The following is a 22,944-nucleotide window of genomic DNA, read 5'->3' on the forward strand; positions in this document are numbered from 1 at the left end:
CTTCTTTGCTTTATTTAGCAACCAAAAGTCCAACTTTAGACACCCCACCATATTTATAGGCCTTTCCCAGACAACAAATGAATTGTGCTGCATTTATTATGATTGTGAAGTTTGTTACCCGTTGTAGCCATTAGAGGGCACACATGATCCTGTGGATGAAATGAAAGTAACTGGGAGGGAGCAGGAGCTACTCCACAAGAGTGTAACAAACGAACATCCCTCATGTTCACGATAGAGATAAAACCAGCGTTAAGCTGCTTATTTGTAAGGGCCGAAGATTCAGAGTGTAAGCAATAAAACAGCTCAATTTAAGCAACACTAGACAATCTAATAACTTTGGTCTGTGGCCATAATTAATTTCCTTTACAGTTTAAATAAGGTCAGAACAAAGTCTTTCTTTCCAACTATTTTTAGTGCTTTTTTTAAACACTTGGTGGAGGAAAGCCATTTTAAATATAACTTTATGCTTTGATGACATGGATACAGTAACAATGAACTTATCAGATTCCATCTGACTTTTAACACAATGCTGGTTTCTCATCCTGCTATGAAAAAGATTCAAGTACAACCAGAATGTATTCCACGCCTTACATAAACTCCGAAATGTTGTGGAAATAGCATTTGACCCTCTTCCTCTCTTGCTCGCTCTCTCTGTTCCTCTCCATCCCTTCCTTCCTCTGGGGGTATAGTTTATCTCTGCAAAGCTAGGATTCAAGCCCCATCTGCCATTAGTCGGCCTGATATCTGCCTGTTGTCAGTCTGAATTAACAGCTGGGTGTCACAAGCATTACACCAGCGTCGCTGCTCCACTAAAACCTCAATGCCATGCTAGATTTGCCGAGCACAACAGACTGTGATGAGCGTCGTCGGATTCTCATGCCTGCTCACTCTGAGGAGGGCATGAATTGTATATTCATGATGTCCTAAATTATATATATCTAGCCATATGGGATACACAAGTGGGCACAGCAGATTAAGCCTCAGGAAAATTTTGTTTGGTAGTAATTACTGAGGAAGGAGGAAGCTGTTTATGGCTTGAAAAATGTTCATAGAAAGTAATCTCTGTTAGATCACGTTGTGCCCCATTTGTAGTTATCTTATTGCTAGAAACTATATTAAAGTCATGTTAAACTGCATGTCACGCATTACATTTTGGAAAGACATTTGGTAAACTGGGTTTTTTTCACTGTGAAGTCCAGCCTCACAGTGTTTAATTTTGAGATGCATTTAAGTAGAGTGGCTCTGGCTTGTACATAAAAGGATTGTCGCTCATCTGCTGCTCTTTGTCATTCCATCCATCTGTCACAGAGTCGCAAAGATTTGTGTGTGTGTGTGCAACAACAACAACAACAACAACAGAAATGTTCACCTGCCTCTTTATGACAGTCCATCACCAAAACTTTATGTTGGGGAAAAGCACTGATGGCAGATCAAGTATGTTAGTTTTAGTGGATGATTGAACAGAATCTTCTGACCTGACTTTTTTCTGCAAGTTATCAGCTGTAACTATAAGCAGAAGTCCTCGCATAAATATAGCACACCTTTCATGTCTCAGTAAAGCTGCATTTCTGTTCAGACTTAAGTACTGGACTATTTATAAAATTGTCACAGTGATGTATCAGATGCTGAATCAAAGTTACCTTCATGCATAAAAGTACCAGCAGAATGGCCCTGTAACATCTGTTTTTCAAACATATTGACGTTCCTCTGAACATTTATTTCCTCAATTTATGCATGGGTGTCTCTCTCTCTCTCTGGAAAATCTGTAAACCTAAGAATATTTCCTCCTGCTGGTGGAGTTTCTCCACCCTTTCAGTGTTCCATCTGCTAATTAAGACAAATATTGTGTTGATGCTATACTGTCAGCCCTGATATGATAGCTTTCCAGCGTTTTCAAGGCAATACGGAGGGTGCTGAAACTCAAAATGTGCAGTCATTTTCCTGGCCGTGGCATTTCTTCCAGGAGCCCCCCAGCTGTTTTAGCATATGTCAGCATATCACAGGGATGCCGACGTTGCGCCGGCATTTAATGATGCCACTGTGCTGCTGATGGTGATGCCTTAATGATCGTGGTGTGCGGTTTCTGATAAACGGCTATAATCTGCAAGTGATTATGAACAATCATTTTCAGGGAGCCGCTTTTGTAATATGTGTTTCAATAATGGTGTGATGTGAGGTAAAGCGGTGTTTGATCAATGCATTATTCTGTAATGTTGTCCTGTTTGGAAGTTAAATGACTATAGGAGCAGAATTGTCATGTCTCGCTCTGGCAGTCGAGTTTTCTACGCCGAGACTGTTTTATGAGCTAAAATGTGTGGCATCACAGATATGCACAAAAAAAGAATTATCACACAAGGCCGACAGCAGCAGCAAAAACACTAGTTTAAAAGTCTGTGATATCACAAAGCAGATACTGTATGTATAAGCATACAGCTGGGTGGTGCAATGGTAATGCAATTGCCTTTCAAACAGATCCAGACAATGCAAACCTTACCTTTGTACCTGCTGCAATACCTACTGAAGTTAACTTCAACATAGTGATCTAAAATTAGACAAACATAAGACAGCATTTAGACTGAACTTGATACAAGATGCAGACTTCAGTTTAGTAAACTCAACAAGGCTTCTAAAGTTCTAAACGATCCAGAAAGATAAAAAAAATCTTAGAGCAATTTGCCCCATTTTTGCCATGGCCTCTTTCTCTATTTCTCAGCCTTGTTCTCTCTATTCCTACGGGGCTACTGTAACTGCAGTTGACTGCAATAAGGGACTGCAGGGAAGGATACTGAATACTAAGCTGGCCAAGTCAGACAGCCTACATTTTGATCCAACCCTCCCATGAATAGACAGAAAGCTCCTATCGGGCTATAGAACTATGGTGTGGCAGTTGTTAATGAACAAATCCAATAGCTGAACATCTGTTTACATGATGCTCGGGGGAGTTGAATTTTAATAAGCTACGCATGGAGATGTCTGACTGCAAAGTTTGGACTCGAGCATGAGTAAGAGGAATCGAGAGCAAAATTACAAATGAGGCTTCTGGTTACATGACTCGTCCTCACGTCCTTCAGTATAAAAATCAATACACGAAACTGCAGCACATTAATCTTTTTTTCTTCAGACCAATTAAAATTCCTTTCCTCATCTTTTAGCAAGTATGTATCTGAAATCATTTTCCCTTATTCCCATCTTGTGCTCTTTCCCAGCAGGACCCTGCAATCTCCAGATCAGTAATTATAGTAGCCTATGTTTGGATACACCATACCTGAAATTTGCTGGTATGGTGTCTCAATTTACAATCCCACTCTCAAGCTTTCAGTTTTATTTACTTCTGCCACAGACCTTCGATTGTGGATTCTTTGTCTTTTGGTCAGACGTATGGAATTTAACAGAAGATAGTTTCATGAATTTTGGGAAAAGAAGGAACAATCTTTAAAAAATGGAGTGGATTGTGCAGTTTGTTTTAATAACATAAATGACTTGCACACACAGACTGTACACAAGAGATGTATGCAACCACTGAGAAAATCCCCCATTGGTTAGTAAAGTTTCATCCCAAAGGCTGAGGTGATAGTTGCATCTTAGCATTTTGAAACCAGCCCTAGTTGGGTGTGGCCACAAACAGGCCCACTCGTAGGGTAAGAAATTACCAATCAGAAGGTAGGCCTGCCCCAAGGCAAATGCTGCTTTATTGCTGTGTTTTAACAGGGAGCATCATTTCTAGAATGAACATCATGCTGTGTTTAACAAACTAGCCACTGAGACCATAAAACTCATTAGGAAAGTATTTGCTGGGCTCATAGATCAAGCTACTGAAGGTTTGTATTTCCCACAGAGATTACTGAAATCTTTCTTGTTTTGGTAGCAAAACGACCCCCAACCCCCTTTCACTTTTTACGTGTCATTTTTCAGACCCAGAAACCAAGCCCACTTTTTAAATACAGTCAATAGCGTGGTTGCCAAGAAGGGATGGGCATTCTTCCAAAATCATCCATCATATTATAACCACAAAAAAAAAGATAACCTTTTCTTTTTTTTGTAGCTCAGTGACTAATATTAGAAAATCATGCACATCCCTACCCCCAAGGCTAACAAACTTTACTCCCTAAATAACTGATGAATAATGAGGCTTTTACCTCTATTTGCAAACCTGTACACAGATGTCTCCCAATCTCTCTCTAGTCAAATTTGTGAATTTAATTTTTGTGGACGTGTACAAGTCCTGCAAATCTATCATTAGAGCTTGTGTGTGCACAGTCACATATGAAGATGTGCAATAAAAACATCCCAGTCTGTATTCAGCTTCAAAACTGTGTTGCTGAGAAAAGCAGACAAGTCGGGCGAGCCTCTCTATGGGAGAAAGTTGTCTGCAGTCACTTTTTCCTTTTGCCCTGAAATTTGTATTTTTTTTAGCAAACTTTATTAAGCATAATTCACTGGATTTTGAACCCAGACTTTCTCTGTGAAGGTCAAAAACTTGACCCTACCTTACAAAGTTAATATAGTACCTTACAAAGCCTATTTTCAGTAGTAACAGTATTTTTCTTTGACCACAATATTTTGTTTACCATGGTTGAATCAGACTGTCAGCATTTTATGTTACTAAAAATAACTCCCTCATAAGTGATATACATGTATTCAGCTATGTATAAGCTTTGATAAACTTCTGATACCTGAGCCCTCCACACTAGTAGTGTCTTTGGGGAGGACACTGAACTAACTTGCTCCTGATGCCAGACAAGCTCCTTGCATTCCAGCTCCACGGTTGAGTGTGTGTATGTGTGTGTCTGCTTATGTGAAACTCATTACAAAGCCCTTATAGAACCTGGCAAAGGTTGAATAATATTCTGTAAGTGGTCCTTAACACATTTCACAGTTAAGATATGAAAGGAATAAATAACAATACCGGTCTGCATCAGTACAGGGTGTACTCCACTTCTCACTGGGAAAGGCTCCACTGCGACCTTGAATTGGGTAAGCGAGAGAAGATGCATGGATGGATGGATAAATATAAGAGTACTTGGATTCACTGAACAGTTATTGGATAGTCTGGGTCCTGATGAGAAAGCAAGTGAAAAGCAGTGAGTACACACATTTTTCTTCTCAAGAACACAACATAAAACCATATATGTAATAGCATGTACGGTGTTATGTTTAGAGAATGTGTGCACTTGCATACCTATCAAGCAGCAGACTATGGCATCAGTAGCCAATTCACCAACAGGGGGACCTCAGAAATTCCCTCTCACGTTTCCCAGGTGGTCACGCTTTAACTCGTGTTCTCATTATGCCTGAAGCCCTCTGGTGAAGTTATTTTAATTTTGACCAAAGGCCTGTGAGTGTTAAAGTTCATACTCAGCAGTGATTCAGCAGCCTTTTGCTGAAAATGCAACGACCCACTTACACACATCATTTATTCACACCCCATTGTTTGAACGGCTTGCTGCCCTAGGGAGGCTTTGAGACTGTAGATGGGCTTTTTAACAAGCTAGCAGATCAGTCTCTCCAAACATGACTTGATGTTATCGTTTTGTAACCAGGCTTTAAAAAAACGAAACCAAGTATATCACGAAACACAAAAACTATTTCAGTGTGTAACTTGGCTACCTGCCGTGTTATCAACCATTAACATTAAGCGTGATAATTCACTATTAATGGAGGAAAGAGAGAGAACAGAGAGAGCAAAAGAGGCAGGTGATCTTTTTTGAGTATGGGCTGCTCTGCTGCTGACATTTGAAATCATTGAAAATAGCTTGTATTTAAAATGCCATTGATTTTAGGTGTTTTTTTTAATAAGTCATTGAATATGTATGATGTATTAATGAGAAACGCCATTAACAAATGCTAATCATTTCTGTGTTATTTGGTTTGGTGTGAGAATACTGAAAAGTTTAAACAAGTGCAGATATGGAAGTGGATTACTTTGTAGCTTTTAAACATAGCAATAAATAAATAAATGAATAAATAAACCTTTCTTTACTTCACACTTAAAAAGTGATCTTTATACAAACCAGTGTTATTAACGGTAGTTATTTGGGCCAAACGCTGTAAATTTGGAATTTTACCTCAAACGCAGGACTGCCTTCAATGGCATTGTGGGAATTGTAGTGTTGCTCAACCTTGACTGACCCCGACGAAGGACTAAAAGTTAGATTATTCTGAATCGTTTTAGCCCCTTTACTAAGGAACTTTGATATTTATGCTAAAAATGTAACTTAGTGCATTTTAATTCAACCCTTTGCCACAATTAATTTTTGTCCGTTTGAACAACAAACTCAGAATTCTCAACTCTCAAAACACTAACTTTGAATCCAGTGCAGGGATTAGGCATTAAAAAGGGTAAGTGGCTAATTTGAGTGTTATAAAGACAAACCTCACCACCACTTTCGACCTTTTTTTTCTTTCTTTTTTTGTGTGTAAAACTGGGCAGGCAGACTGACCTGTAAACAACGTTACATATAATGTGAATGTGAGTCGAAAAGTTAACATCTCGCTATGTGCCCGGTGACACGTGTAAAGGCTCTTAAAGCACACAAAGAGTCAGTGTGTGTCCAGTGGTACCGCGACGTCAGTGTCTCTGGCACTGAGCTGAGTTGGTCGGGGCCATGCAGCAGAGGCAGCAACGTCACTCCCTGACGGCGGCATCAGAGCAGCACGGACGGCCATCCGCGCAGCAGCGAGTCGCTCACTCCGGAACTCGGCGAAGGAAGACGGCGTCGGACAGCGGCTTTCTGCTGTGGGGCAAATTATTTCTTTTTACCGCGACTTTCCGCTTTTGTGGCTGAGGTAACCAGAAGCCGCTTTATATGGGAACGTTTTTTTCTTTATTCATTTAAAGGTGTGTTTTCTGTTTTTTTCCCTTGTCAACTAGCTACACGGAACAGCATGGGTACCAAACGTTTCGAGTACAATGACTAGCTTCCCGCACTGTAGCCATAAACTGAGGGTTGCTATGGTACTGCCAGGCAACATCCCACCTGCTGCTGCCGCGACTGTATGTATTTCTCGCTGCTGTCAATCAAAACACGTTGAAATTAATAAAAACAAATCGCTTTTCGAGGGTTTTAACCAGGCTATACGTTTGTTGAGAATGTATGTATTGTAGTTGTGCTGTTTTGTCTTAGCCAGCTGTTTGAATCAGTCATTTCACAACGTGACTTCATTTTCTGCTCGTTTAGGCTGTGCTGATTTAACGCAGAATACTTTAATAGCAGCCTCTACAGTTAAATTGACAGCACTCTTCTAGCTGCATATTGTGTGATGCCTGCTGGCTACACTCAGCAGCTTAGGCAGTCACTACAAAGGTCGTCTTGTTTTGAGTGTTTTTCCAGTTAAGTGCCCATGTGTCTGTGGCTCTAGGTGACAGTCCAGTCCATTTCTCATGAAACGCAGCACATGCCTGTCATTCCCTTTGTAACTGCTGTCTGTTTGTTTATTTTCATAGTGTCTGTGTAATATCCAGGACCAGAAGGCTTGAGCAAACGCAAAATGGTGATTACCAGCGTGGCATCCCTCGCAAAGACATCGCTGGCCGTGGACGCAGAGTACAGATGTTTGCAGTGAAGGTGCATAGTGCGTACAGTAGTCTTCTAATTCTGTGGCTCAGACAGCTGCTGTGGTTAACCGTCAGTGCATGCCAACGCCCGGCCCACGGTACAAAGAAATTCCATTATCCCCATCTCTGTGACAGAGAGGAAGAAACCACCATGCCGTGTTGTCATGAGGCCAGAAAAGGAGGGAGAATTATGAGTCAGAATGGAGGAGGAAAAAAAAAAGAAAACTGTCACTCTTCAAATACATCTAAACTTGGTAGACAGCTCACATGCTTATTTTAAGAGCAGCACCGGATCTCTTTTGTGCTGTTCAGTTGGCATCAGAGCTGTAGAACCATGAACAGACTTGGCGTCTTTCTGGTATCTTCTTTTTTTCCCCCTAGAAATTATTACTGAAGCCTTTTAGAACTGTTTTTTTACACTGTGGTGTCTGTGTAAATTCCAAGGATTAGAGCTAACGTTTTAGAGCGAGCGCAAAGTGCAGCGGGGGGCATCCAAGTCGAGCTCTGTTCATTGTATTTTAGTTTACACACCTCCTTATCTCAGCTGTCAAGAGGGAGGACTCTTTTTCTACAGTAACTTACCCTGAGCAATAGAGATAGTGGTGGGAAAGGAGGGGTGGGAGGAGTGAGAAGAACAGAGAATGACTGTGAGGGAGCGAGCGTGCTTAACCCAGCCACTGAGTGACTCTTGTATCCAAGGACGAAGGTAGCAACGCGTCCAAACGCCACTCTTCGCCCACGGGCTGCTGTGAAGAAATGAGGCGGACACATAGGCGCTCCACAGCGCTCGTATAGACTCAACAGCCTGCTGGGTCCTCTTCACGTGGTCCCCTGGGGTTTGACTCGTCTGTGTGGAGTGCTGATGGCTGAGCAGATCATGACCGCAGCTAGAGTGATATACACAGAACGATTAGTGTGAATGGGAGTGTTTTAGTTCCTTTTCTGACAAAGCAAACTCAAATAAAAGTGTCTTTCTCCTATCTCACCCGTGTCTTCGCACCTAAACTAGCCCCACTTCTCTTGCGTGTTTTGGCAGAGGAGCAGACTGGCGAGGACGTAGTAACAGGTGATACGTGCCAGCGTGGATTTGGAGGCGTCGAAGAGAGCTGAAGATCATGGGTAAATCCAACAGCAAGCTCAAGCCAGAGGTGGTAGAGGAGTTGACAAGGAAAACCTACTGTGAGTAACTGAAAGTGTGTTTGTTTTTTGCTTGTTCTTACAAAGAAAAACTTTGCGGAAACTTTTTCTGTGAGCTTGTCATAGCCTGTTGGCCTGAGGTTAAAGAACATACAGCTTGTAATAGGAATACATAATACAGAGTTTATTGCTGCGGTTTGCTAATCTCATTTTCCACCCACTGTGCACCACACAGGCTTAAGAGTAAATAACGCTGCCTGCTGGGATGCTTTGGGATGCTATACATTTTTCACCACTGACAGAGCAGATGTCAGTTGCGAATGATCTCCTCATTTGTTTCAAATTTCAGATTCTTGAATGTATCGCAGACTGTGATCAGCTAAAGCTGAGTAAAAAGTTGCAAGTGGGGTCTTTAAGTTACGCTGAGGACATAGTAGAGTTTGTGGCAGCTGTAATGATAGCTTTTCTTTACCGATGAGAATGTGGTTTTATGTGCTGCGCTTGTAAACATGCTGTATGTTCTACTTCTAATGTGACAGACATTGATAAATTTAAACGTAGAAAGGGTAAATCAATTCACGCCATGCTTGTGCCGCCACACTTATAAATTGCATTCCTGCGTCAAGATCGATGGATGGGGTGGGCTCACAGAAAGGGGACTGACCCTCCAATAAAGAACTGTAGCGAAGGTGCGACTTTGTAATTATATCTTCGATTGTTGTTCCCGTTGATGCATTAGGGTGCAAATTGACTGTATTTCTACCATCTTACCAGCTGTTGCTTATTAACGTCTGCTCAGCTATCACTTTGGATCACATTTCTAATTACCACCAGCAATGTCTGCTTGGTATCCACTGTATTAACCACTTGTGTGTTATTTTTGGAGCGCAGCATTGCTATTATTATTATTATTATTATTTGAGCACCGTGGTGTGCAGGTGTGGGTGGGAGTTGACATCCCCTGGCTGCTTAATGACAGTGTTATTTGTGTGGTGGGTCTCTCCACAGCAGAACCAAGGAAGGCTGTTGTAGCAGGAAATTGCTGTGGAGGAAGATTAGACTTCATGCTGGGCTGGACTGCTTGCTGCTGTCCCTTTCTCTCTCTCGCTCTCTCCCCCTGTCTGACTGGTTTTCTCATTCTCTCTTAACCTTTCACCCTGCCTCTTTTGCTTTTCCCCCTAACCGCCTTCTTTGAGCAGGGAATGGAATAGTATAATTAGGATCTTATCTGGTTAGCTTTTCTCTCCCAGCGTGATCGTTCTCTTGTTGCTACTGTTGTTGCTTGACTTGAGACTATCGTTTCTGCTTTCCTTCATCCTGTTACCTCTTTCTCTTGCGCTCCCATGAGAAGCGTAGTCTGCCATTTTAGTCAATGCTTTCCTTTGGTCCTTGACAGATTGGGGACTCAGTAAATTTCCCTGTGCCCCTCTGTTTGTGTTTGTTTGTGTCTGGTAAAAGATGCAGGATGTTTTGCACAGAAAATAATGGGTGTTAAAAGGTAAACAGCAAGGCCAGAATTGAGGCCTATTTATTTACGAGGAATAAATGCTGACATCTGGATTTATTGTATTTTAGAAAATTTCTTATGAGCACATTTTTGGAATTTTTTTTTTTGTTATCGTCAGTAAAACACCAACAGTAGGCTGTGCAACAGCTCTCACTAATGAGTGATTTTTCTGCTCTTTAGTGGAAAACAGTAGGGAATAGTTACAAACTCGTTCCTCCCCATAAATGCTTCCCTGAATGACTGTTCTGGCATTACATGGAAGGACCAGAAATCCTATTAAAATGTCTGCAGGATGTAGCATAGGCCCATGTATCAGCATGAAGATTTTTTTTTCTTTTTTTGAAGTGAAAAGAGACGATGACACTCATAGCGATGGAGGCACAAGCTGAATGTGTTCTAGCTAGACCCTGCAGGGCCAACGACTGAGTGGGCCCCGCACCCTCCTGCAACTGGCTGATTGCATTATTGCCCATTGCTGCTGACTGAGTTATGTAACACGGTTTTTTATTAAATCGCAGCCATGGTAAATTGCCTCAATTTCTGACTGCAGCAATGGCTTTTGAGGCCAATTTAATGCTAGCTTGGCTTGGCTAAAAGTAGTGAGATTGACCCTGTCATTTACTGACCAGAAAATGGTCACAGGATGAGTTTCTCGGTTAAAATGCTGAGCAGAACAAATTGAGATGGAGATATATGCAGAGCTCCTTATCCGTAGTCCCTGTATTGTTTTGCTCTTGATCTGAGGTAGTCGCATTATCACAAACATTTTGGTAAATATCATGTTTTGTGTTTCAGGTGTTTCTTTTCTTTTTTTCCCAAATTTGTTGTGAAGGGTTTTTTTGGGTTTTTTTTTTTTTTTAATTTGTCTGTCTCCTACAATGCGAGACTGCTGGATAATGTAATTTTATATTTTTATTTTTTTTACAGGAGAATGTAGCCTTGCTTACTCAATGCTTTTTACCCTCTCTGTGTTTTACCTGGCTAGTAACCATGACTATGAGCTGCTCAAGGTTCAACATTACAGTAGATGAAATTAGTGATTAAGTTACTGTCGTTTTGTTATCTTTAAAAGCCTTTTACTTTCCCCCGGGCCAAACAGAAGTGGTGGTAGACAGCATCTATTGTCAGCTTGCTGCAGCAGCAGCAACATGAGTTCAGAGTGCCTCTCAAAAGACCACCTGGTTAAACTAATGCTATTGATTTCCAGCCCTTTTTTTTTCATTAGTAATCCCAGGAGCCAAGAGGCTGAAAATTACTTTGGTTACTTGAGAGAAAGTAGAGAAACAAGGGAAAGGCATGTGGGAATGGCTGATTAGATACTGGCAGATAGTAGTGCTTGTGTGGGCATGATAACACATCCTGCCACATAAACAGTTCTTTTTCTTAAATCAGTGGCTGACCTTCATTCCCTCTGCTTTCCTCGGTCTTTTTGTGGCTCTCTAGGGTTTACTCCCACTTGTCTACCATACTATACAGGATATACTAGAATTAATGAATTCTACTTTCAGCAAAACAAAAGCTGTATTCCAATAATTGCATGTTGAAACTTAATGTTTTTTTTGTTGTTGTTGCATAAAACATGTTTGAAAGCCTAGTACCAATATGGTTGGCTACCAGGCTCTTCCATTGTGTCTGATATGCTAAGTTTTGCATCTAGCTAATGTCACTCTTTATTTCTCTTACAGTTACAGAGAAGGAGGTGCAGCAGTGGTAAGTGTGTGCATGCATTTTTAATGAGATTTTTTTTTTTTCCTTTGTTCATGTGGGGCTAGTCAAATATTAGCATTTAGCAGCGTCTTCAGTGACAAAGCTCGCTGGAGTTAGACGCTCCTTTCAGGTTTACTCCTTCGCATTAATCTGACAGCATCTGAATGTGCTGGTTTCATGTTTTTTATATAAAAGATACGGTGTCATTTTTAACACACCACAAATCCAAACTGCATGCTGTATTAACAGATTGGCAGGCACAAAATTTTGACTCAAAGTGTCTCTTCATGAATTGCTTGGCTCACTGATAGCATGGTTGTCTTTGGAGAATGCCTTTAATTGCAATAATGTGAGAAATAATAGCATCTTGCTGGCTGTGTTTCTAATTTACAAAAGGCATTTACCTATGATGCACATCTGATTTAGACCATCCGGTGGAGATTGCACTCTCTATTTCTCTCAGCCTTTGTGCGAGGGGCAGTGACGTGCAGGATATACAAACGGAAAAATACACACTCGAGAAAGATATTTACAAATGCGGTCACACTCAATTAGAATCGATGTTGACAGCTGTTGTTGTCACGAGTGAAACAATTCTTTGGCACGTAAAGTGAAAGGTGTGCATCACGATCAGGTAAACACAGTGACTTTGACAGATTGATGAGGTCAGCATCGTTACATGTCCCAGGTCTCAAAAGGGTCAGGAAGTTTTACATTGACCCAGCTGGAAAAACCCCTTTTCGATGTATCCCTTCTCAGGATTTGTTTTCTTGAGTCAGCAAATAGTGTTGCTGGGTTTGGTTTGATAGTCGATTTGGAGCCATCTCCCTCACACTTCCCTGAAGACAGATGAGTTCTGAAAATAGAATGACTTTGAAGCCTAACTGAGACAGAATGACTTTGAAGGCTGATAATACTGATACAAACATTTCCATGATGCATTCCTCCACAACCTTTTTGCTCTATTTGTAAAAGGGATGTCTGATAACAGAGGAATGGCAGGGGTGCAAGGTTGTTTCACTTTTAGGCAGTCATGACTACTTGGCCACAAAACCTACACAAGGTTGCTCATTAGTAATCCTTCCTGTCAGATTCTGTTCCTATTAGTCACTGTGACCTGAGCCAAGATGGGCTCATGAAGGTCTAGCCTTTGTCTGATCCCCGTCTGTGTTAACAGCGTTAAAACATGCGCCTCAATGTGTCAAAGCGAAGCAAATTCATAAAACAAAGACAGTTTAAGCCAGGATATTGCATAAAAGTGGGCCCGGAGCAATCTGTTTTTATTGTTAAGGTGTGAATTTATGGATCTTTTTGTGAAGGGATAATTTGACAGCCGCTGGCAGATGGATAAGAAACAATGCTTTCTTCATTAGCGGAGATGATTCAAGCGTGAGCACAGTCATCTCTTTTGTTTGTCGGGTGGTGCTATTGGGCTATTATTTCTTTGAAAATCCAAATCAAAGTAGACCATAAATCAGAAGAAAGAGCTCCGTAATGAAGTGATGACTCTTCAATGTTCACATTTTAGTTCTCCTCCTTTTGGCATTTGTATTTCATAACCTAATTCCACATGCGTGAAAAGAGCTTTGCCTTTAGAGCTAGTTTCTCTTCATGTTCCCTGTTGGGGAGTTTTTTTTGCAGGGGGAAAGCATTAGATATCACTGGACATTGGCAGGTCCAGAGCCTTCAAGCTGGCCTGTCTCTAGGGCTGCCTGAGTGCACTGGGGCGGAAACCCTCCCCTCTCCAAACCTCAACCCCGCCGGCTGTGCAGCCAGCTAGCTCGCCATCGCTCTCGCTGTCTTTCACAGGAAAGTTTGCACGAGCCCTCACTTGAAGATCAGTAGCAATCAACACGGCTGAGTGTGAGGGATGAGAGGGAATTTTACCAGGGGGAATGCCAGATGGCGTGTAATTAGAGCACAAGCACAGACACAGAAGAATTAGCAGGGTTAGATAAATGCCTGTGTTGTGCATTAAATTTATTCTCCTTTCTAATTCTCCTCTAAGGGAACATCATTAGTATGCCCGCGGCCTACCTGAAATCGATAACTAAATGCCATAGCTCAGTGATGTTCCCTGCCAGCTAGGCAGGAGCAAAAGAAACATCCTGCACAGTACCAAGCCACTGTGGTAGATGCCAAAGAACGCAACCAGTGCCAGAAAATAAATATCTTATCTTCATCCCAGCACCCGAGAGTAGTCTGATCCACAATGTCACATCCCCACAAGTACAGCGCGTAGTTGCACTATTACACCGCTTCAAGTACAGGCTGAACGTGTGTGTGTCTTAACACTAATGTCACCAAGTAGGATCTCTTGTACATGACGTGTTCTTGGCAAATGAAAGTGATTCGTATTATGAGCAGCTGACACTGCAAACATGTTTACACATTGGTGCAGTGCTTACTGTATCCACTGTATCTACAGTTTGAGTGTACAGTGCATATGTAAATTAGCTGTTGTATAGCTGATGTGTTTCCCAAACTTTGGGATGCTGTGCAAAATGTCAGTAAAGGTGCACTTCACTGTTTAAACCCTGCTTTTTATGGAAATTGTGCAAAGACAGCGTATCAAGTTGTTTTATGATGATTTTTTTTTTTTTAATTTGATGCTAGCAAAATGTTTAACAAAAAAAGGGGTAGGCTTAGTAGTCTGACTTATTCTTGCCGTTGTTCTTTTAATGTTACAGTTAAGTGGCTGTCTGGTTGATGCACAATTGATTGCACTTGAATTAAATAGTTAATTATTTAAATATTCAGCCATTAAAACTGAAACACTGTGGAGCTGTAATAATAATCATAAGATGAAATGCACTACTGCGTCATTAGAGTTATTGTATTTTATCATGTGTAAGAAATTATTTTATAATTGTTGGCCTGTTGCCATTAACTGCTTAAAGGTCACTGGATTAGTTTTGCATACAATTATATTTAAAGGTCTAAGGAAATACTACTTTAGACACTGTAGTCAGGCGTTCTCACATTTTGAAACCTTGAAAATGTTGTAGATGTGCTAAATTACTGGAAGATGCTTTTCTAAGATGGTAATTCCTTATGAGTTGCAAAAAGGGGGAAAAAAAATCCTTATTTACGCAGCACTGAGGTACTCAAGTGATTTTAGCATTGCATTAAAAAAACATTGAGTTCCTCTGAAAGAGGAAAAAATTTAAAAACTGTTCAAAATTAAAGCAGCTGAGTCCGCCCCATCCTTTTATCCATCTCCCATAATGCAACAGAAAATCACCTTTCATTAGACTGCACTTGCATCTTAAATGCTTTCTCCTCTTAAATGCCATACCTCCTGCTTGCAACACAGGCTTTTTGTTAAATTTTAAGGCTCGAGCTAAAGTCGAGAAAACCCAAACTACATCAACAGTCACTCAGGTTTTTTTTCTATTAAGTTCCTTTTAAACCACAGAAGATTTGCTTTCACAGACCGAGAAATGCTCCTGATGGGTGAACTGAGCCTTTGTGTGTAAAATTGTTGGCTTGCCCTTCTAAAAGCCTTCTTTTTGCCATGCATAATGGCTCAAAACGCAAAGCAACAAAGTGTCTGGACAACATAATTTTTGCCGATCTTCATCTCAGTGAATTCATTTATCCTCTGGACAGAGAAGGATATAAAACAACCTTTTTGCCACGATTCTCAACACATTTCCAAACTGTGATTTTTGCCATGCAGTGTCTACTTACTTATTAGAAAACAGATGCCAGCGCATCTTTAAGCGCATGCATCAATATGGGAGTGCTAATTTATTTTTGCTTATTTGCGACGAGCTAAAATTTGCTGATATTTGACCCTCCTGATCTGACATTATTAAAAAAAGAGCAAACTAGATATGATATTGACAGAATAAAAATATTTATTTTAGATGTGATTTGATGAATTCATATTTTCTCTCACTGTGGGTGTACCTATGATAGTCTTCAGTGCCTGAAAGCAGTAAACGGAGAATTTGAATGCAAATGTACTAGTTTTTGTACTTGTAATGTTCTGTGCTTGAACATGAGCACTGTATGTACAGTATGAGAGAGCACATTTCATTGTCTTCAGTCTTTTCTTTGATATTCCTCCGTCAAGCATTAAAAATGACAAAAGAATTCAGGTGAAATAGGTCGGCTGTGGATTACGATATGCGTTGTGCGTTCGGTTCTTTGAATACCAATTAGGTTATAGCCTGCATAGTTAAGCTAGGCTTTCTTTTTTTTCCCCCTGCATGTATCTCCAGATAATTCATATATGAGAATTTTGTGGTTCCGCTCTCTTCTCGCTTTTCTTCTCGCTGAACTTTTTCCCAGCTGCTCCTCAAAGCTCCTTGCCTATTTCTTTGACTGTAAGGAGCTGGCTTCATTATCTCCCGGGCAGATTAAAAGTAAAAGAGTTTAAGAGGAGTGAGGAGTCAGAGTGTGAGTGGAAAAGATCGCCCCTGGCCTTCATTCTTCATCAGAACGCGCTTTCTCTGGCCTTAATTATAGCCCAGTCTTATTACGAACAGCCAGAGCTTAAGCAGAGACGAACACGCAGTGCTCCCTTGTGTGAACTTGTGTCATTTTTGCTGTTGATTAAGAGGAAAAGCTTTTTGCAATGCTTTTTATAACTAGAGTGTTATTATTTCCCTGTCATGTCCTCCTCCTCCTACTATTCATCTAAGATTTATTTTTGTAAAGACTAAATCTCGCTTACTTGCTCCCTAACCTGTTCCTGTGTGGTTAGACTCTGTGGATGCAGACTTCCCTTATGAAGACATACAAGAACACTGCCTACCTTTGAGTGATTGCGCTTGAAATTGCTTATGAAATGCTTCTATATTTAGGCTAATAGAGATGTTAAGTCGCTCTCCAGATATGGTATTTCCAGAGGGCAAGAGGAAGCTCTCAGACTTATCTATCAGCCACGCATATTATCAAAAGAGGAGCAGAGAGTAATTTGATTAGAGTTAACCACCCTTGGCTTGCTATTGGATTAAGACGATCGTCTTATCTGTGAATGAGACAAATAGCTTTGCACTTTACCTTTTTGATCTAGCGCACTCTTTCAGACTGAATCAGTAATGCCTATGGTAAGAGTGAGGAGGTGACTTCAGTCTACTGCTGCTGTCCGTTCTAGTCTTGATTATGAATTCTCGTTTCGTTTGGTTGCATTGCATAAGGCTGTATTACTTTTTAAAATCATCTCACAGTGCACTCTGTTTTTCTTTTTAGGTACAAAGGTTTCATCAAAGATTGCCCGAGTGGGCAGTTGGATGCTGTGGGTTTTCAGAAGATATACAAGCAGTTTTTCCCTTTTGGAGATCCCACAAAGTTTGCCTCCTTTGTCTTCAATGTGTTTGATGAAAATAAGGTTTGTAAACAAATTCATGTGTTTTATTAGCCTTTTAGGGAGCGTAGGGAAATATTAAAATACCCTTGCTAGTTCACAGTAATGTGATCATTTGGGGCTGGCATTGCCGTTAGATAAGAGGAGTCTGAGGAGAGGGCTAATCTGGAGGGTTTTGTTCAGATCATGTCAGTTTGTGAGAACAGCATCTCTTTCTTTGTGAACATCCAGGGACTACTGAGCAGAATAAAAGAGAAGCGTTGTAATCGTTTTCATTTTAATTATTATTCCAGTGCCATTATTGTTGTATTTTTCCCCCTTAGAGCTGTAGTCTCTCACATCCGTATACACACAGTTTTTGAATGAGAGCTGTTTGTTTTGGGCATTGTCATAAAAATTATAGGCAAAAATGTAATTATTTCCCCATAGGGACGTGTACATTACCTACAACTGAAGAGTCTAGCAGTGCCAGTGCAGATATTCTTTCTGTAATGCACACTGAGTGCTCACATTGTGTATTTCTGGCAACATTGGCACAAAAAGAACCTGGATATATTTTACACTTAAAGATATTATATTACACTAGGTACCCCTTCTTTTTGCTCAAAAAGGAGCAACGAGCTGCAGTGGAGTCTTCGTGTCTATAATAACCTATAATTGTAACCCAGAGTTACAATTCTCTTTATGGGGTGAGGGTTGGAGGATGTATTGGCAAAGCCAACAAGATAGATACATTTTTCTGAAGCAATCCACCTCACTGTAGCTGTACATGATCATTGTGATTGTGTTTGGGGACACAAACTGAAGAAGAGCAGCTCGCAGGAAGCTGCTGAGCCCCCCGGAGGTGTATTGACTTGAGTTAAGAGGCTTTGTGTCAGGAAGATCACACAATCCCCTTCATCTGATGTTTATCTGTGACCTTCATTAGCATTACGCACCCCGTAGTTAGAGAATGCGTTGATCGTAGCAGTTTTTGGGACTTGTGCGATCTGCAGTACGTGACTTTAGCATTTTCTGTCTAGTCAGCTGTCTGGTAGAGATAGCATTAGCTGACCCTGAGTGGCACGAAAACACCAGGCTTTTTTCCCCTGCTTTAGAGAATACTGTGGCTAAACTCGCAGTGGGCAGCTGACTTAGCAGAATGTAGGAAGACGACAGACTCTGTCAGCTGCTTGAAACAGGAAGTCATAACATGATGGATTGGTTTGAATTAATGGCATCTGAGAAACTTTGAGTTGTGTTTTCATGATTTAGAATCAAGCCAGTAGAAAACTCTTTGATGCACAAAGTGTGGATTTAAAAGTGTAATTCGTCTTATTTTTTTTGTGTGTGTTTTTTTTTTTTTTTTGTCACATTTTAACAACACTTAGAGAAAACTAAATTTCAAAGTGGAACAGTTCCTACCCCGTTGGACAGAATGATCACATTCGTGATGTGAAATGACTGGAAAATGCGAGGCGTCTTGTTTGCCTGCTTTAATTTTTAGACTTTGAGCCAGTAGCATTCTTCTTACTAATGACCAGAGGTGACATATTTCTACCTCCGGAGAGAGCCAGGTGCGAGGCAAAAAATAGCATCTGACTTGGAGCAAACGTCTGGCCCCATTTTCAGAAGAATCCAGCAAGGACATCATGAAAAGAACAGGACAGAGTTTGTGAAAGTACAGCCACTGCAAGTGTGAAGTGAGAGCCTCATCTTGTCTCTGGGCCATTTCTCTTCACTCTCTTTCTCTCCCCTCTCTCGGTCGCTCTGCAGGATGGACGCATCGAGTTCTCCGAGTTCATCCAGGCCTTGTCAGTGACTTCCCGGGGGACTCTAGATGAAAAGCTGCGATGTAAGAAGATGGAATCTCCTCTCTTGTTGTTAACATTTAAATGACAGGAGTACAGACTTCTAGAGAGAAAAATGGCAAATAAAACCTGGACTTACTTTTTAAACCTGTGACAAAGTGTGACGATATTTATCCTCCTTTTTCACCCACATGAAGCCCACATATTTTAACTTCTTGTCTTTGTACAGGGGCTTTTAAATTATATGATCTTGACAATGATGGCTACATAACCCGAGACGAGATGTTGAACATTGTAGATGCCATATATCAGATGGTGGTAAGTTTTCCCGAACATTAGAGATCTAATCCTGACTCGTTTTAATGCAAACACCATATGAAGCATTATGATGTTGCTGATGTCGTAGGGGAACACTGTGGAGTTGCCTGAGGAAGAAAACACACCAGAGAAGCGTGTGGACCGCATTTTTGCAATGATGGATAAGGTCAGTGTTTGAGTACTAGAGATGTAAATAGTGATAGAGCAATATCTGATATTCATTGAGACTGACATTGATATAGTCATGAGTTTAACTTTAATAGGGCTTTCGTCTACCTTTGTTGCCACCCTCGGGGCTTTGATATGGACGCTGTTAAGTTTAGAGCTGTTAGCTGTATTCATCACAGTGTCACTAACACCGCCTGCAGTCTATAAACATCATATATATATATTCTCCTCCACCTCTAGCCCTCAGTGCTGGTGCCCGCTCTGTCAGCTCCAAGAATCTACTCAGCTTTAGTGAAAGATGAGACGCAGCCTGCATGGGCGTGTTTGTCAGCTCACTACTGCCAAGATCAGCCCATAGGAGTAACTGTGCAGCACAGCAGCACTTAGTGATTTGTATTAGCTGAGAGTGGCAACTGTCCAAGTGCACTGAACCAAACATCAGTCCCAATAGCATAGAATAGGGGCAACATGACATGGCCTGAGATGCTTTTTTGCCCCCTGCTGGAAGGTGTGTGTAAAAGCATCACAGGGCTTCAGCTCGATATATTTTTCTGTTTTTGTGTCGTGTTGCAGAATGCAGACGGGAAGCTGACTCTGCAGGAGTTTCAGGAAGGATCAAAGGCAGATCCCTCTATTGTTCAGGCATTGTCACTCTATGATGGACTTGTGTAGGAATGTAAGGTGAGTGGGGTATTAATCAGCTGCTACCTGCATACCTACCCGCATGGGTGATTTTTCAGTTCCCGGTCATGCTTCAGCCTCACAGTAATGCTGTGTAATTCCTATTTCTTCAGAGCAAAGAATACAGAAAGGAACTTCAGTCTGCGGGTTGAAACCAAAGTGAAGAAGCCACTTTCTGCTCTTGAGTTTGTTCTTATGAATTATTCATCTGGCTCATTTGTTTACTGGCAATCAAATATTCTTGCAGTTCTGAACGAAGAGCGAGACGGGGCCTCCTCTCACTGGCTAATGTAATGCACTGGCTGCTGCCAATTGTTGCTGACATCCTGCTCAGCGTTTTGTCAACTGTGAAGTGAGCTTGTGAAGACTTTTTTTTTTTTTTTTTGTAGTAACACAGCAGCTCTGTTAGTGATTACCCAGCATGCTCTGAACACAACCAGGTATCATAACTCAACTGCTCCATTCACATCCCTCTTACACCTCAGATGGATCCCCCTCAGCTTCCCCCCACTGCCCGTTACACACCAGCACAGCACCATCAAACTAATAATGGGAGGAAGCCACATTTTAACTCGATCACCCAGAAGCAGATTGCAAACTTTTCTACTCCCAAGTATCTGCCCATCTGCGTTTCCAATAGCGGACTGTGAACAAATATATCGTCTGATGTGATAGCGAATCCAAACCTGTCTGCAAAACCCTCTGTCGTTTGTGCGTGCTTCTGCAGCTACACCGCATCGCATCACACCCTTGAGTAACTGTGGACTTTGGAATATTGTGTAGTCCGAGGTACTGAATTCCTGTGGAGATGTTCGTGTGCATCTTATTCACATGCTGAAAAGCGGCAGATGCAAAGTGAACTGCTCACTCAGAGGAACTGTGCTGCTGCTTCATCACCACACAGAAAGACTCTAAACCACAGGAGAATCTGTCAGGGGGGAAGAAAGTGTTACTTTTGTGATAATGTGAACACTAACTTAAAGATACAAAGCAGTATAGTGTGTATTATATAATGTAAATATAATGGTAATTTATTTTCTGCTTTTTTTTTTTTTTGCTGCATTTATGGGAATTTCCTCATAAATATGGAATGAAGTTTTATTTTTAAATCAAAGGTTGTTGAAATGTATTGCACTGTATTTTTCATTATTGTTGCCCGATTCTCATTTTTGTCACGCCCCGAGGTTTCCTTTTCTCGAGAGAGCAGGGGTTTTGTTTTGTTTTTCATGTGAGGAGGAATTTTGAAGTAGCACAGAGTTTTCTATGGATTATTTTGCTGTGTTTGCAGCCCGTGCATCCCATCGTGGTTCAGTCTCCCTGCTGTTGTTCGCGCTCCTGCAGAGATGCCCCCACCTCTCGAATGGCCCGGCCAAGCAGCCCAGCCCGGTTCTCACAGCAGCCGAATTGAAGCTCAGTATTTCTTTGGAGAGCACCCTCAGCAAGACAAAGCCTTGGTCACTGAGAGGCACAGACATCATTTCTGACTGTGAAGCTTTTGTGAGCTCTGTGGTTGCAGTTGTCTGCTTGGTATTTGTTCTGTGTGATACCTGCGCATGTATTGATGCCTTTTTTTTCCTCCATTGGATTGTTTTATTTTGAGCATTAAGATGTTTTTCAGCTTCACTGATTTTTATGCCTTATGCAAATTTACTAAATTCTAAATGTCATTTTCCTGTTGATTGACAGTATAAGAGCACAGAATAAAATGCATTTAAGTGGCTATCTTTTCTATTACTGTATCCTTAGTTTGTAATGGATAGAAAACTTTCATTTTTTTTAAATATATACATATCTATATATTTAACAGCTTTTAATAACTTTAAGGGGCTGCTTTGTAGAATGACTGTTGCTCATGTGTTTATTTGTAATATTTTAAACTTTACAAATCTTAATCAACTCTCAAGAAGTAACTCAAGTTTGCACAGACCCTGATGCTTTGTGATTAAAATGTAATTTATTATCAGTCCAGTTTTGCACTGCTGTACCACTGTTAAGGGAAGGTGTCATGTCAAGCTTTAGTGCCTGTAATGCTTTATAACACAGAATCTAACATGCCAGCTTGCTCTGTGGTATAAGCCTGCACTGTGTAGTTATGTGATGAACAATGAAATGCATAAAACTCTGACGTCTTGGCATTGATGGGTTTAATGGGTGGGGCTCGTGTCTTTTAAAGTTGCTGGGCTCTCCGGGCCTGCTCAGACCCGCTTTCTTTCTTCTCTTGTCTCTTATTCCCCCCCTTTTCATGAAGGACAGATGCAGGTGTATTCAAGAGGAGGAAGGGTCTGGGGCCTTGACTTGAAACTCTTCCTTACGGGTTTTTTTTATTCAGCATAAGTTTCAAATGTAGCATGTGTAACTTAAGTGCAGTAAAACACGAGTGTGTTTTCATGTGAACAATCAGTTTCTTGACTTAAAAGAAATGTTCTGCTTTTATGCAGCTTACTTTGGAATTAGCTGACATATTTGCGTTTGTAAGATCTGGGGGTGGGTGGTGGCTTCCTCTGTGAGGTCTGATCACATTAAAAAAGATATATCATAGCTGGGCACCAAGTCCACGAGGATAACATTTTTAATGATCAATAACATTTCAGTCACATCAGCAGAAAAGAAAAGAAGCACAGTGACATTGCTCTTCATTCATATGTCAAGGAGATATTTGTCAGGGTGGGCTATGTATAAAATTAGGTTGTGTCAGCTGAATATAAACTATGGCTATTTATAAAAACCAGGCTGTTACTGAGACAATGTTCTCGACACGTCCAAA

The 22,944-nt window shown here is 41.0% G+C and overlaps 1 protein-coding gene across 6 annotated transcripts; it reads left to right on the forward strand.

The window, feature by feature from the left end:
* The first annotated feature begins 6,321 nt into the window (after positions 1-6,321).
* LOC102782378 (neuronal calcium sensor 1) lies at positions 6,322-22,305 on the forward strand. Of its 6 annotated transcripts, none has more exons than XM_035913100.2 (10): positions 6,322-6,339; positions 7,445-7,565; positions 8,592-8,734; positions 11,885-11,909; positions 17,109-17,247; positions 18,979-19,057; positions 19,243-19,331; positions 19,420-19,497; positions 20,073-20,180; positions 20,294-22,305. In XM_035913100.2, exons 3-9 carry the CDS (start codon positions 8,671-8,673, stop codon positions 20,169-20,171), a joined length of 573 nt encoding a protein of 190 aa, XP_035768993.1. In that variant the 5' UTR covers positions 6,322-6,339; positions 7,445-7,565; positions 8,592-8,670; the 3' UTR covers positions 20,172-20,180; positions 20,294-22,305. The 6 variants fall into 6 exon arrangements, with proteins under 6 accessions (XP_035768993.1, XP_087705141.1, XP_006803188.1 ...); XM_087849015.1 differs by lacking the exon at positions 6,322-6,339 and adding an exon at positions 6,635-6,994; XM_006803125.3 differs by lacking the exon at positions 6,322-6,339 and adding an exon at positions 6,635-6,838.
* The last annotated feature ends 639 nt before the right edge of the window (positions 22,306-22,944 follow it).

This window comes from Neolamprologus brichardi, chromosome 12 (genome assembly GCF_056152115.1).
Source record: "Neolamprologus brichardi isolate AB-2024 chromosome 12, ASM5615211v1, whole genome shotgun sequence".
Taxonomy (NCBI): Eukaryota; Metazoa; Chordata; class Actinopteri; order Cichliformes; family Cichlidae; genus Neolamprologus; species Neolamprologus brichardi.